At 36.1% G+C, this 14,511-nt stretch overlaps 1 protein-coding gene across 2 annotated transcripts in view; it reads left to right on the plus strand.

Annotated features, from left to right (window-relative positions):
• STOM (stomatin) overlaps positions 1 to 14,008 on the plus strand; it is a 14,326-nt gene extending 318 nt beyond the window's left edge. The window contains exons 1-7 of one of the 2 annotated variants that reach the window (XM_085310835.1): positions 19 to 140; positions 5,654 to 5,757; positions 6,610 to 6,682; positions 7,510 to 7,592; positions 11,037 to 11,240; positions 11,737 to 11,871; positions 12,246 to 14,008. In XM_085310835.1, the coding sequence (XP_085166961.1) occupies positions 5,746 to 5,757; positions 6,610 to 6,682; positions 7,510 to 7,592; positions 11,037 to 11,240; positions 11,737 to 11,871; positions 12,246 to 12,440 (702 nt within the window). In that variant the 5' untranslated portion in view covers positions 19 to 140; positions 5,654 to 5,745 and the 3' untranslated portion in view covers positions 12,441 to 14,008. Of the gene's footprint in view, positions 1 to 18; positions 141 to 5,653; positions 5,758 to 6,609; positions 6,683 to 7,509; positions 7,593 to 11,036; positions 11,241 to 11,736; positions 11,872 to 12,245 lie in introns of those variants that run through there. The other variant, XM_085310834.1, reaches the window with a different exon arrangement.
• The last annotated feature ends 503 nt before the right edge of the window (positions 14,009 to 14,511 follow it).

Below are 14,511 nucleotides of genomic sequence, written 5' to 3' on the forward strand. Positions count from 1 at the left end.
GGGCCAGAGGAAGCCCGACGCCGGGCTGGAAAAGCGGGGCCAAGTCAGACAGGTGGTTGAAGAACCGAAACTTTCCGCTGTTGCCTAATAGCACTGCAGTTTCCTGTTCTAGCTGGAATAGAAAGTGTGAGAGCAGCACGGTAAATTTGTTGTGCTTGTGTAACTTTGGGATTATTTTTTTGTTCGTTTTGTTCTCTCTTGTGCAGTGACTCAGATGGGTCACTATGATGTAAAACTAAACAAATAATTAGGAGCCTAGTCAACAGAAGCAACCCCGGAGGAGCAGGATCTGTAAGCAGGACCGCGGTGTGAGGGCTGATTGTTTACACCAGTAGCGCCTTTGACTTGAGCAAAATGTTCGATAGATGTGACTGGAGGAAAAGATTCTATTATTGTGTTTTCTCAAGTTGTGTAGTGAAGCTGTAGTTAGCGTTTACTTCTTAGACCTGTAGCAGTCATTATGCTGGGCAGAAGTCAGTCTAGCGTTTGTTGGCTTTTTGGTTAATAGGGTGAATGTAGTATCAGCTGAGAAGTTTCACATAGGTGTGTTAAAATAATGTAAATTCATAGTTTAAGCTTCAGTCATCACTTGAAGTTGTAACTTTTTAAAAAATATGTGGTATTGAGAAATACTGTGGAAAAGCAACGATTTATTTTGCATTTTGACAGTTGGAACTGGAGAAGGAAATGTGTATGTAAGATTGCTTTATCTACAAAGGGTAATCTGAGTTGTATAAATATCAGCAGATCTGTTTGGGCCGCATGCCTAGTGGCACATGCTTAGTTCTGGTATATTTGGAAAGGATCTACGTTTCATTCTGTAAGTATGTTAGTTATTAATATCTTGCAGTGGTCACTCTCATCCTAACTTCCTTATCTGTGACTTTGCAAGCTGTTTAATTTACATGCTACTGATCCTGCTTTTTCTGTAGTTATTGTGTGATTTGTGTCCTTTTGGCAGCTAAAGCTGCTTGGCAATTATTTTTGTCATAATAAAGTATCTTCACCCTAAACAGGCATTAGACATAATTTAATTAATCAGACATAATAACTTTGGACATCTCCCATGTGAAATGGTCCGAGATATTCTGAAGAAACATTGAGTTCTCATCAAAAGTAACATCCTGTACTAATTGGCAAACGGTTGAATAACTGTCATATAATTGCATCATTCTCTAACTGTCCTGGATTGGAGCTAGTATTATGAAAGTGGAGATCCTTCCCTGTTACTGTCAGCCTTGTATTCAGTCCAGGCTAATATCTGATACCTGTTTTGTTTTAAATCTGGTGGGTTATGCATGGTGGTGGAGAAAGGTTCTTTCTCATTGCAGCTCCTAGGAGGAGCATATTCTTGCTATTGGCATTGAAGTATTAATTCAGATTGTCTAATCTAGCCTAGGAAAAAACAAATTGTGAATAAAGGATATGCCACTCTCAAAGCGGTAATAAGGTAACTTCCTGTTTTATCTTGGCCCCCAGCACTCTTTATTATGAATTGTTAATGCTGTTGAATGAGCTAAGTGATAATTTCTGATAAAATAACAGCAACTGTTGCAGTCAGCCTTAAAGATGTCCAAGGCTAATTCAGTTAAAATGTTTTTGATGTTCTCTCTGCTTGTGGTTTATTTCCTAAAGATGGAATTTATTGCAGACTCTCCACAAATAAAATTTTCTCTGATTAAGTTCCAGATGTGAGTTGTGAATGTGTTGATAGAAAAGAGCAAGAATATTGCTAGAGGATGAGAAAAATGGGGAGTGGATGAATTTAAGTTTTAGAGTATATGACAGTATTTAGCACTTTAGGAAAATCAAGCTAGAGATAACTGAAGTTGAGAAGCCAGAGATACTACTAGTTAAAAAATGGACTTTATGCTGTTGGTGCCCCATCACCATCTGCAGCACAGAGAATTGCTGCCACAGCTTACTTTACAGACAGGTTGCAAGGTGTAATTATGTAAAGAGTTGCTTTGAAAACCTAGCTGTCACTGATAGCTAAAATAGCTAAGAGAAGTTATTAAGCATTTGTATTTACTCTAATAAGTATTAGAAATATTAATACTACTTATTCAAATAATTTTGATTTTTCTAGGCTGCTTTTTATTACTCATCTTCCTTTGTTGGTATGGCTACTTCAAATGCACATGTTCAGAATCAGTGTTTTTTTTTTTTTTAATTCAAAGTGTTTCACTGTGTTACAAGAAAATTTTGATTTAATTCCACATATGCTGCCTTTAGCATACTATTCTGACAGCCAGTTGTTATGCGTGTATCTGCTCAGTCAGTCCTAAAATCAACATTGTTTCAAAGAGAAAAGATGAAATCTGTGAATTGCTTGAGACTTGAAACAGTTCTTGCCCATTTTCATCTACTAGGTCATGGTAGAATGACATATTTTGCAATTCCCTAAATTCTTCTAAAAATATCTTTGAAACCTTAAAGCCTCTTAAGGAAACTAAACATTATATGTAAATAAAAACAAATTCCATGGAACTTTGAATGTCTACATGGTAGTGTTGGGTAAATCTGTACCCTTATTTTGTAACTAAGTTGACTTCTAGTTAACTGAATTCTAGGATGTGTTTTTTTTCCCATTGTTTTTATTCTAGTAAGAGTAAAAGTTCTCTGTTCTAGTTAGAAAATTTTTTGAACACTGGATTTCCAGACCTGAAAGGATCCTCTTTGTCTGTTAATGTCAAGTGATCCAAAGTCATATTGTTTTGCCATCTCTGCATGTACGTATGGCAGTCGTGATGCCACAGAGGATGACTGAGTTGTTGGAGGAATTAAACGTAGGAAATCCATCTTGTAATGAAACCAAGCATTGTTTCCTATAAAGGAAGGAAATAAACTAGGAAATACTAGTGGAATTTTCTTTTAAAAATAAATGAATTTCAAAATATTACAGGAGATGTTACAACTTAAGCAGGAATGGTGAAGAAGTGATTGTGGTACTGTGCTGAAAGCTTGAAGTTGCTCAAGGATTTTTGCATTTTTGAATTTGTAATAGGCTACCCCTATTTGCTTACCAACAGCCTGCTGTAAGTTCAAGGTCTGTGCGTGTGACATAAATAGTTAGAATGCAACTGACTTTCATTAAAGGATGTTACTTCTTAATTTACATGATTCCTATGATAAATAATGGTTTATGATTAATAGTAATTGCTGTAATGCAATCACTGATTACATTTTTAAGGCCCTATCCCTGAAAGTCACAGTGCCTCTAAAATCAGGAACAGCTCCTATAGCAATAGGAATGGTGCGAATGCAGTGCAATCTGCATATTTGTAACATCTGTGTTTTTGATGGTGTCTTTTTGAAGCCATTGTTTTATGCCTTTTCTCATTGTTTTTTTCAGAAGCTGCATATTTACAGTATATTAATATTTAAATATGTATTAGCAATTATTGTTAGCGATCATGCATCTGTTGTATGAATGAAGTTTTGCTTTCTTTTTTTTTCCCTCCCTTTGCGAGGAGTAAATTGCATTTTCCTTTTTTGAGTTTGATCATCAAAAATGTCACATGGAGAGTAAAACGAAAGGGAGAATTTTCTTCATTTTCTGTATAGATTGTGAATACTTTTTATGATATTAGGTGGATTAATATCTTGTAAAATGAAAAGAATGTGTTCTCTTCAGTAATGAATTTACAGGTATTGCTTAAAGCCTCGCAGTTGCTTAAAACTGATATGTATAGGTATTACATTTCCTTGACTTTAACAGAAGACCTGGATGTTTGGTATTTCCATTATGTAGCAATAAGTTTATGGGGCAATATCCTGAGTTAACTTTCCATAGAGAAACTTTAAAATGCTATGATGTGACACATCCTTGAGGGTTATTATAGTGAAGGATAAAAATTACAGAAAAAATAGCCAACGTCCTTCGGATGTCTTGAAAAACTTTATGAAGCTCAAGATACTGTGTGAGTCAAAACTTACTGTTCTCCTCTATCTCCCTGTTCAGCCTTCACTGAAAGGCTAGGCCCTCTAAGGCTCATCATCTGTGGAGAAGAGGACTGAAAGTTGGAATATTCATTCCTAGTCCTTTTACTGACTTTTTTTTTTTCCCCCACTTTAGTCAAATATTCTGGATGGAAATTTGCAAAGTATATGCTATTTCTTGCTTTCAAGGTTAGCAATGTCTAGTGACTTTTGTCTCCCTCTTTAACCGAGGCATATATGCTCTTGCAGGAATCAGCTGTGGGTGCCCAGCCCCCCCAGAATGCTCCCTCATGTGTTTGGAGCTGTTAAAATCAATGGATTTTTTTCAAATTTGAGATTTTGCCCTGTTATAAAAGAGGATCTACTTACAATAACTGTTAGAGTGGAGACTCCAAGACTTGTTTTGGCCTATATGGTTGTACAAATAATAAATGACTTACAATTCTCTTTATGTATAGTGAATGTAGAACACAGACCGTTAAGTAACTCCAGGTAAAGCGGAACCGAAACTTGTGGATTCCTTAATGCATTTTCTATCTTAAAGAAGTTACTGAACATAGTTCCCTAGATAATAAGGCTCCTGTCCTTTAAGTACTTGTGATATTGATCAAGTTAAGATAGTGACTGTGCATTTGCAGTTCAGCAAAATCAGGAAGTGTTATCAAAGAGAGATTCTTTCATCTAAACGTGAAAATTGTGTTCTCTTAAGCTTTGCAGATGCTTCCTGGCATTTTGAGGTGTGTTTAAAGGATGGAGTGAGAAAGATGGGTTTCAGTATCACTGTTCTAATCTCTCTAGTAGGAATGTGATAACTGTGAGTGCTGTTTCAACCTGGAAGTTCCCTGCTTGACAGTGGGCTCTTGGCAGCTTGTTGGGAGCCTTAGCTGTCAGGATAAGAAACTTCCTTTTGTTTTATGAATGCTTCATGGCAGGTCTGTATTTTCTCATGATACTCTGCTTTCTTTAGTTCTTTAGTATTTGAAACCACTAGCTCTTGGGCTTTGTTGATTCTGGAAATATCTTCAGTTGGTATAAGTAAGAAATATCATTTAGTGACAGAAAACTATTGTTTGCTCCTAGCATTCAAAGAAATTATTATTATAGAGATCCTATTACAGAGGCCTTATTTTCGGGGCCAGCTAATCTTGTGCTGTATTTTGTCTTACTTCCTAGATAAAGCAGGATTGGGAAAGATGACTTTTCTCAGATTTGTTTCTATGACAGTTAGAACAGAAATGAAATTTAATGTGTACTATCACTAGAGTTTTGATAGGCCATGGGGTATTTTTCCATCTTGCTCATTATTTATTAAGCATTGCTCTGACTTCTTTATACAGTGTGTTTAGAAAGAACAGGATTTCTTCTCCTGTTTATTGATCATTTTGCTGGAGAAAATTGGGAAATGGGAGTATTTGAGTCATGTTTAAACCTGTGAGCTACAGACGTAGCTACAAAAGAGCATACTTCAATTCTGCATGAATATTATTTGGACCACGTTCTGCCTTCAGCAACTTCCAGAGACTTCAGTGGAAATTAAAGCATAATTTGGCTTGTAATTTGACTTCTGACCTAACCTAGTGAGTTTGACCAGAGTGGTAGTCCTAACAATGACTTATTTCAAGGGATATTCAACTTAAATATACCAATGCAGTTGCTTTTTCTAACAGGTGTGCTTGGTTTTAAAATCTTAATTTCTGCTTTTCTTTTCCAGATGACTCTAATACCGGCCTTGGTTTGTGTGGATGGATCCTGGTGGTCATTTCATTTTTTTTTACTGTTATTACATTTCCTGTATCAATATGGATGTGCATAAAGGTAATTGCTCACTAGGAAGTTGGATTAAAACCTTAAACAATGTAGGATGCTCCTTAGCGGTTATTACTGTTCACTATGTTATTTTTTAAACACAAATGAATTTAATTCTGTTCTTTCTTGGACTGTTTCAGATAATATATAGCAATCCAATATTTCAGTGCATTTATCTTCAAACCAAAAATGAGTGTTATTATTTTAGTCATAATGATATTTATTCTGGCATCTTTACTGCTACATAGTATTTATTAGTATATAAACTAGTTTGGAAGATCAGAATAATTGCAAGAACTAATTAATAGTCTTGGAGGACTGATTTTTAGGGGGTGTGTGTATAAATACAAGGTATGTAATATAAATACGTAAGTATGCGTGAGAGATTCTTAGAAGAGTGTCGTCTGTAATCACCTTGAGCTTGATATTTTCCCATTTCCAGAATGGAAGAAATAACTCCTGCTTCGTTTTAGCTAATATAACACATCAGAACTGGAGCTGGAAAATCTCTACTGGATCACCTCCACTGCAATTTGTCATCTTGCTGCCAGGACATTCCTGATGGCTGTTTTTAAGTGTTCAGTTCTGCCAAGATGAACCTGCTTCTGCTCTTAGTAGATGGTGCCTCAGCCCAAAGAATATTTCTTTGAGAAAATTCTCATTACTGTTGCTTTTGTTGTTTGCTTTTGACAGTAGAGTTTAGGCTAAAATTCTCAAAAGCATCCAATGTAGAAATGAAATGTAATGCATGTTACACATGAGACTTGAGACTTTTTAGACTGTTATATAGGTAGTTTGGAATCCATAATATGGCTTTTGGGCATATGAAAACCCCTGCATGATATCTGACTCTTTTTAAAGATTATAAAGGAATACGAGCGAGCCATCATCTTCAGACTTGGACGCATTTTAAAAGGGGGAGCAAAAGGACCGGGTAAGTCCTGTACAGCGTTCTTTATACTTGATCTAATTAAGTGATTGGCAAAATAATAGCTGTGTAAAGATACTGTATTTAGACTAGTTAATAGGCTTTTCAAGAATTTTGTAACTCCTGGTGAGAACTTTATGTGGAGAGGATAGTAAACTAGTATCTGTGCATCTTGCCCAAATCTCCTTAGTTAATGCATGCAGAATGTGAAAGGAAAAACAACATCAAATGTACCATTTTTAAAAAGAAGCTTAGTATTTCAGTAAAAGCCCAAGTGCTTTAACAGTCTCACTGTTCTTCAAAACTATCAAACAGTATCTTCTATTTCTTTTGAAAATTTGCCATTGTGTCTTAAATTCTGATGAGGTTCAAAAGAATGTTACTTTTAGCTGTTGGTTCCTGCTGCACAAAGTGACTGAAAGAGCTGTAAATTCTTCCATCATTTTCCTCAAGATTTTTGGAATGTTTTCACATTGCTGTAATATTGAAGAAATACAGTGATACACCAGAACAAGAAGAGGTTGATAGTTCTGCCTGCTGGAAATAGGCCCTAGAAGTTACAATGCAGGAGCTGATTTTCAAAATTAACTGTAACAGAGTTCTGATTTTTCCCTCAAATATTATAGCTCACTAAATAAGTTTGACCTGAATAAAACACTTTCTAAGCAAGAGTCTTAATCTTAGAGTGTGATAGTCATTAAGAAACATGCTGCTGAGCTTATAGCAGAGACTTATACAGCTACAGTAGTTGGATTTAAGCTTACTTCAGTAGCAAGTTTTGTGTATCTTAATTACCCGTTGTCACACCCCTCTTGGATGGATTTCCTGTACAGGTTTGTTCTTTGTCCTGCCCTGCACAGACAGCTTTATCAAAGTGGATATGAGGACCATCTCTTTTGATATTCCACCCCAAGAAGTAAGTTTGAGCTTGCCTTTGTATCTTTTAAAGCATTTGCAGATTTTTTTTTTTTAATGTTTTTCTTACTTCCCCCCTCTCAGGATTGGATAGCGTGTAGTTTTTGTGTAGATTTCTTGCTCTCTATTTGTACAGGTTCAGTGTATTGTGAAGAATATAGCCTATATTATATAAGATAAGGTCCCTGGAAGAAGACAAATTATGCTGGCCTTTAAGGCACAAATAAGATATTTTAATACTGTCTAAGAGTTGAAATAGGAGTGATTTGGAATCAAGATTGCTGGACTTCATGCTTGATTCTGTCATGGTTTCTGTGAAATCTGAAAAAGAAGCAGTGATCTTTCTTACGTCAATTTATCTAGATATATAAACTAGCTAAAATAATGGAATGAAATTATTGCTGAATGCTGTTAATAGACACTCAGGTTAGTGGCCCACTGTCTTGCAGCTTACATGGATTTAGTGTAGATGCTTCTGTGTCCCACTGTGTGCTGGAACATTATGAAGGTGTACTCCATTTAAAACCATTTGTCTTAGCATTTGAAGGTCCTAAAGAAATACAAAAAAGGATTATCAATATTTCTATCTATTTTTCTTGGAAACTAATTTTTAGCTGAGTTTCTGAACAGCCTTAAGCTAGTTGAATTAAATAATGCCTACTCAACAGATAACAAAAGAATAAAAAACAAATAGCCTTCTAAAAAAATAAATTCTTGAACAATTGTGTGCCAGTGACTGTAACTGTATMCCCCATGTATCTAGTGCAAAAAGACAAAGCCGCTTGATGCAACCTGTCTGGTACATCTGTTTCCTGTCATATTTGCCAGTCAGTTTATGGCTCATCATTAGCTGCAGATTGAGACAAATGGTAACTGTCATAGTATAGTCTAAAGGGTAATTGGTAGAAACCTAATCGCTGGCAGATATAATGTGATTGCAGCTGCTGGTGTACCATGAACGAACTCATCTGTTTTATAGTTTTTGACTTGATTAAGTTATGCATATGGGTTTAGGCATGCTTGTTTTTCAATAGGCAAAAGCGAAAATATATTTTTATTTGTATAACATTATTTCTACTTTACACTATTGTGAAAACTCTGCTCAAACCAATAGATTGGGAAAGCACAAAGCAAGTAAGTCTTGAAGGTCAAGTAGCTCACATCCCTCTCTCTTTCTAAATACCTTATTTGCAAAATCTTCTGACATATGATTAGGACACCTCTTTCCATGATCTTTTTTAAGTTAAAAATATTATTGATAGCACTTTCTAGTGTACCCTCTTTCTTCAGTCACTTTACCTCTAAACCTTCGAGAATATCTGTCTTTATCTTTGCAAGCACATCTTCTGCTTAACATACAAGAGTTAGATTCAAGGGATTTACGGAATTTAGCCCTGAGGTCATCCACAAGTTGGATTTCCTCTGCAACTTGTCTGAAAAATTACCATATATTCAATTAATATAGTGACGTTTAAATCAGAAGTACCGTGTAGAAAGACAATATCTCAGAACAGAGATATTTCTAATTAAACGCACAAGGAGGGCTTATACCCAGGCGGCTGAATTCTACCAGACCTTGGCTGGCAAAACCAATTTTTGTGAGTAACTAAGTCATATGTCAGTGAAACCTTCCAGTCTTTTCTGGAATATCTCATGTGAGTGGCTTTCTCTTTCTCTAAACTTCAAGAAGTATTCTTTGTGCTTTTTTTTAAATCTTTTATTATAGCTAAAGCTTGTTATTAGTTTAGATGACTTTTTAAGTAATGCCATTTCATGCTTTTCCATATCTGAGTATGTACAGTATTAAGGCTTTTAACTTGATGAACCGTAGTATACTTCACACTTTGGGAAATACTTAAAAATTACATAAGCAGTTGAGGCTCAAGGCAGAAAAAGGGGTTTTGCAAGGATACTGGCTAGATTGCTGTATGAGCAGTTATAGTTTCTATTATTTTACATACCAATAAAAAAACAATATAAAAAACATGAAATCTTTTCAGCTAGCTATTGAGGAAAGAGTGCATCTCAGTAGCAAGCTGGACCTTCTTCTAATCCTTATCTTTCAACAAGTGTCATGAAAGTAAATCTGCATAATTTTTTACCCCCTTTTTAACTTAAGATGTTGCCTTTTTATAAAGGGATTCATGCAGCTGAGTGCTTCTTGCTCGATTTGGGTTGCTGTGTCGTACAGGATATAATTATCTGTGGATTGTAGTAAGCTTCTAACTGTAATATCCTGTAGTAATAAGAAAGGATTAAATGTTTTTATTCTATACCTACAAGCACTGTTCTTCCAAAATTGGGAAAGTACTTGCCAGATTCCAGTATTTCAGGGCATTAATTAGTCACAAGCTGGGGAATGAGTAGAAATTTCTGCAGTATAGTGTTACATAGCAAGATTCCGTTTATAAAGCTTTTGCAATTCAAAAAAGCAACTTGCGCACAGCCATTACTGTGGTAGAATCTCTGGCACTGCTCAATCCCCTGTTAACAGAATAAATAGCAACTGAGAACTGCCTCCAGTGACATTGACACCTGCAATATGGGAAACTCTCATCTGTGGCATTTCTTTGGAAGTGCAGCTGAAATCTACTTCTTTCCTCACTTGCTTTTTAAATAGGTTGCCTGTTTTGCTCTTGTTTTATAAACTGACACACCCAGACAGATGCAGCTTGTGTCATCAGTAGTCTTGTGACTGAAGTTAAAATGGAAGTGAGAATCTCAGGTGTCCTGTGTTTGCAATGGTATTCATATTATTAGCCTTCTTCCTCTGTAGAAAACATCAAATGAGTCTTTCTTCAGTGTTTCTACTGTGCGTTTTTAACTAGGGAGTGTGATTTAGCCCACTTCAAACAGAATGGTCCCGTATCTCTGCATTTAAACAAAATAATTTTTGGAGTGTTAGTCCTTTCAATTTTTATTAACATTCTTGGAGCTTGGTTTTTAATTACGCATGCCTCTTGAATTCCTGTAGAGTCAACTTGCCTCTTGAGATGTTTATTATTAGAAACCTCACAGAAATAGACTACTTTTTTTGCTACTTGATTATGATACACTAATCTGTTATTATGAAATTAAAGTTTCCCATATGAAAAACCATGTGTATTTTGGTGCAAATTATTTCTGAAGTTTTTTTCTTGTCACTTGCATGAATTAAAAATCCCTCTGTGAATTTGGAGTGAGTTATATATAACATATTATGGCAATGCTAATGGAATTTATTTTGTAATGAGAGAGAGTTATAACCCCATATTTAGTCCTACCTTGACAGAACTATACTGGAGGGACTGTGCATATGTATGTACACATGTATAATGTTTTTTTCTCCAAGACAGCTGCTTTACTCTGATAAAATTAGGACTGTGCCCAGTAAGACAAGCATGTCACTATCATTAAATTCAATAATTATTCTGCTTAATTATGTTTTTTCCTCTTTGCTTTCTAGATCTTGACCAAGGACTCTGTTACAGTTAATGTAGATGGAGTGGTTTATTACAGAGTCCAGAATGCCACCCTTGCTGTAGCAAACATAACAAATGCTGACTCTGCTACTCGCCTACTAGCACAGACTACTCTGAGGAATGTTCTGGGGACCAAAAACCTTTCTCAGATTCTCTCTGATCGTGAAGAAATTGCACACAGCATGCAGGTATGAGGAACCTTACCTTAGCCATCCACTGAATCACCAGTTAAGCAGCAATCCCATGGGTAACTTACAGGTCAGGACATGGCTTATCACTTAGCTTCAAAAAAAAAAAAAAAAGTTGGGATATGGAGCTTGGGGGGGGGAAGGCTATCGAGAGCTATTGGGATGACATTCTATATAATAAACATCAGTGAATAAAGCAATTATGTACCAGTGTGGTAAGAGGCATACATGAGAGGAAGGCTTTCCTGGATCACTAAGTCAGTACTCAGCTGTTGAAGGCAATGATGCCAAGGAGTCCCTTTCTAATCAAGCTCTGTTTTAAAGTGTTAGTCTACAACAGTCATACTTTGATAATTATAAAAGCATAGTATAAGTACTTAAGCCCTTACCTTATAATTCTTGGATTTTCTATGTAACTTGTTTAGTCCTTCTTCAAATTTGGACATTTGATAGCAGTTAGGTGAATGGTTTGACTTAATTGTACTGCTGTAAATAGGCCACACTTGATGAGGCAACAGATGATTGGGGCATTAAGGTGGAACGCGTGGAGATCAAGGATGTGAAATTGCCTGTCCAGCTGCAGAGAGCAATGGCTGCAGAAGCAGAAGCTGCCCGGGAGGCAAGAGCTAAGGTAACTTCATCATGTGGGGGGGGGGGTGGTTCCCCCCCCACCCCCCTATGAATAATTTCATTTAGTGATATCAAGGATAACAGTTCTCAGCATGTTTGGGTTGTGGTCAATAGGAATGCAGAACAAGATTTTCAAGGAGTTGTCTGGTTACTTGCTCGCGCTCTCTCTGTCTCTCTCTTTTTAATTTTGGAAAGCAAATAGAAGTAGCTTATATCTTAGTGAGAGAAAAGGCAGAACCAGTGAAAGGGTATAGAAAAGGGAAGTCACTTGATGAAAGTAATGACTGATATTTCTGATTTATGGCTTAATCATAGAATCATCAGATAAATAGTCTACCACTGTGCTAGATATCTTCTATTTCATTAATTTCACAGGTAATTGCAGCTGAGGGTGAAATGAATGCTTCCAGGGCCCTGAAAGAGGCATCCATGGTTATTACAGAGTCACCTGCTGCTCTTCAGCTTCGTTATTTGCAGACCTTGACCACTATTGCTGCAGAAAAGAACTCCACCATCGTCTTTCCATTGCCCATAGATATGCTGCAGGGCATCGTAGGTGTAAATCGCTAGATATATTGGAAAGAAGTTGTGTGTGTCTGTTGTGTTCCCCCTGCCCCACAGAGAATGTCTGCAAAACTGAATTGTCTGTGTATTAAAACTTAAGGCATTGTTAACATAAATGGGTTTTCTGATACACCTTTTGTTTTGAGTGTATGATGATGAAATTGCATTTAATGTTTATTAACATGGACAATCCAAATATTTAAAATTCAAAATCTATTGAAATTCGTACAAGCAGATTGTGATCTTAATGTGTTCACTGTCCTAGATGACAAACCTATAATCTGTAACCTCCTATTTTCAAATAGTGTATACAGCCCCTTGGGTTGAGGATGAGGAAATGATCGACCATTTGGGAAGAGGTTACTTTTAAAAGGTATGCAGTCTTTGAGAGAAGTATTTCTATTAATAAAAAGCATATGTGGCCCTGTAAGGGAAGGGGAACAGCCCCAACTATAATCTCTTGGATTGTAGCTATGAGGTAGAGTCTTCTGATCATTGTCACATGGATTGGCCCTTTAGCTTACTTTTGAAAAAATAACAAACGGTGATGTAGGAGTGGGTACTAGCTACTTCTGAAAATCAGGCGCTCGGCTTCTTAAAATGGTTTCCCATTTACAAGAAATAGAAAGTTACATTTCAGTAACACTGGCTAATAACTATCTCATATAAGGCACAGAAATGGTGTGTACACACTTGATACGTGAATACAATGCTTGCAGTCACTGATGTTCTATCCTGTTGTTAAGGTAGTTTGTCTGTATAAATTTGTGACTCTTTAAAGCACTGAAGAGTCTCCAGGACTCATTTGTACATCTTCTCTTTTAAAATGTTTTTTTTTTCCTTAAAAAAAAAAAAGAGAGAGAAAAGGGGACCAGAGTAATGTATCTTGTAAATAGGTTTCCTTTCTTAATTTTAGTCATGCTTGAAAGACTACAGTTGAAAGTAAGTTCTCTATCAAGCTCTAAAAATCGGCAAATAATAAATATCTGAAATTAGTTGAAGGGGTGGTGAACAGAAGATGCTGCGTTGCTTACTTATCTATTCTAACAGATGGGTAATTTACCCGTTGCTGCTGCTTCTCAGCAGACCTGCATTATTGGTTGTGATACTAGGGCTTTTTACTTTATTTTTACCAAAGATAATTTTTCAATTTGTATAGTCTTGATGTGCATATGTGTTAAACTGTTGTCATACTTTGTATCTGTTTAGCAGATAAAATTACAGATTAAAGTGAGATGAGAATCAGAGCCCACATTGAGGGAAGACTTAAGCTACTAGCATTGAGTAGGAGATAAGAATGAAAATGAAAAACCAAAATGGGCGATTAAGTGTCCTTGTTCTTGCACTGGCCAGCATAAAGTTTGTGTCTTTTTAATCACCTTTCTGCCATGATTTACAGCTGTTTTTACTAACCACGAGATCTGTTTAAATGCATCTTGATTAAAAGTAGCAAAGTGACCTCAGATTTAGAAAAACAATGCCAGAACACTTTAAGAGCCTGAGCTAATTGTTGCTGCTTCTGTTTGCCTGTACGCTGTGATTTTTTTTTTCATCATAAAAGCACTATACCAGTTTTTGTGTGTGTGTGTCAATATTTCAGTTAATATAAGTTTAGATTTTTTTTTGGGGGGGGGGGAGGAAGAGAAATACAGCTAGCATTTCTGTTTTTACTCACTTTCAATGGGAAACAGAGTAACAGCTTGTCATTAATCTGCTGGGAAGAGAAGAGAATCTGTAACTCCCACTGCTGCCGTTGTAGCATAGCCACCCATGTGAATTCTTGTTGACAACAGTGGCACACTTCTTGTTGTCATCTTGAATTTAAAAAAAAAAAAAAAAGTATGTGCTCTTTACTACTGACTAACACAGTTCTAGTTCTTCAGGTCAATTTATCAGGGTCTCAACTGCTTCTGATAATTTTGAGCTGGAAAAAAGCAAAAAACAGAATAACCTAAAAAACAGAAGTATCCTTTCTGTGAACATTTAGTAGAAAGTATATTTTCAAAAAATGACACAAGGTACAGGGTTTTTTTTAAGGTGTATTTGTTTCAAAAAAATTAAATTCTAGGTCTGTAGC

This window comes from Rhea americana, unplaced genomic scaffold (assembly GCF_003343005.1).
Source record: "Rhea americana isolate MKP2758 unplaced genomic scaffold, rheAme1 scaffold_328, whole genome shotgun sequence".
Classification (NCBI taxonomy): Eukaryota; Metazoa; Chordata; class Aves; order Rheiformes; family Rheidae; genus Rhea; species Rhea americana.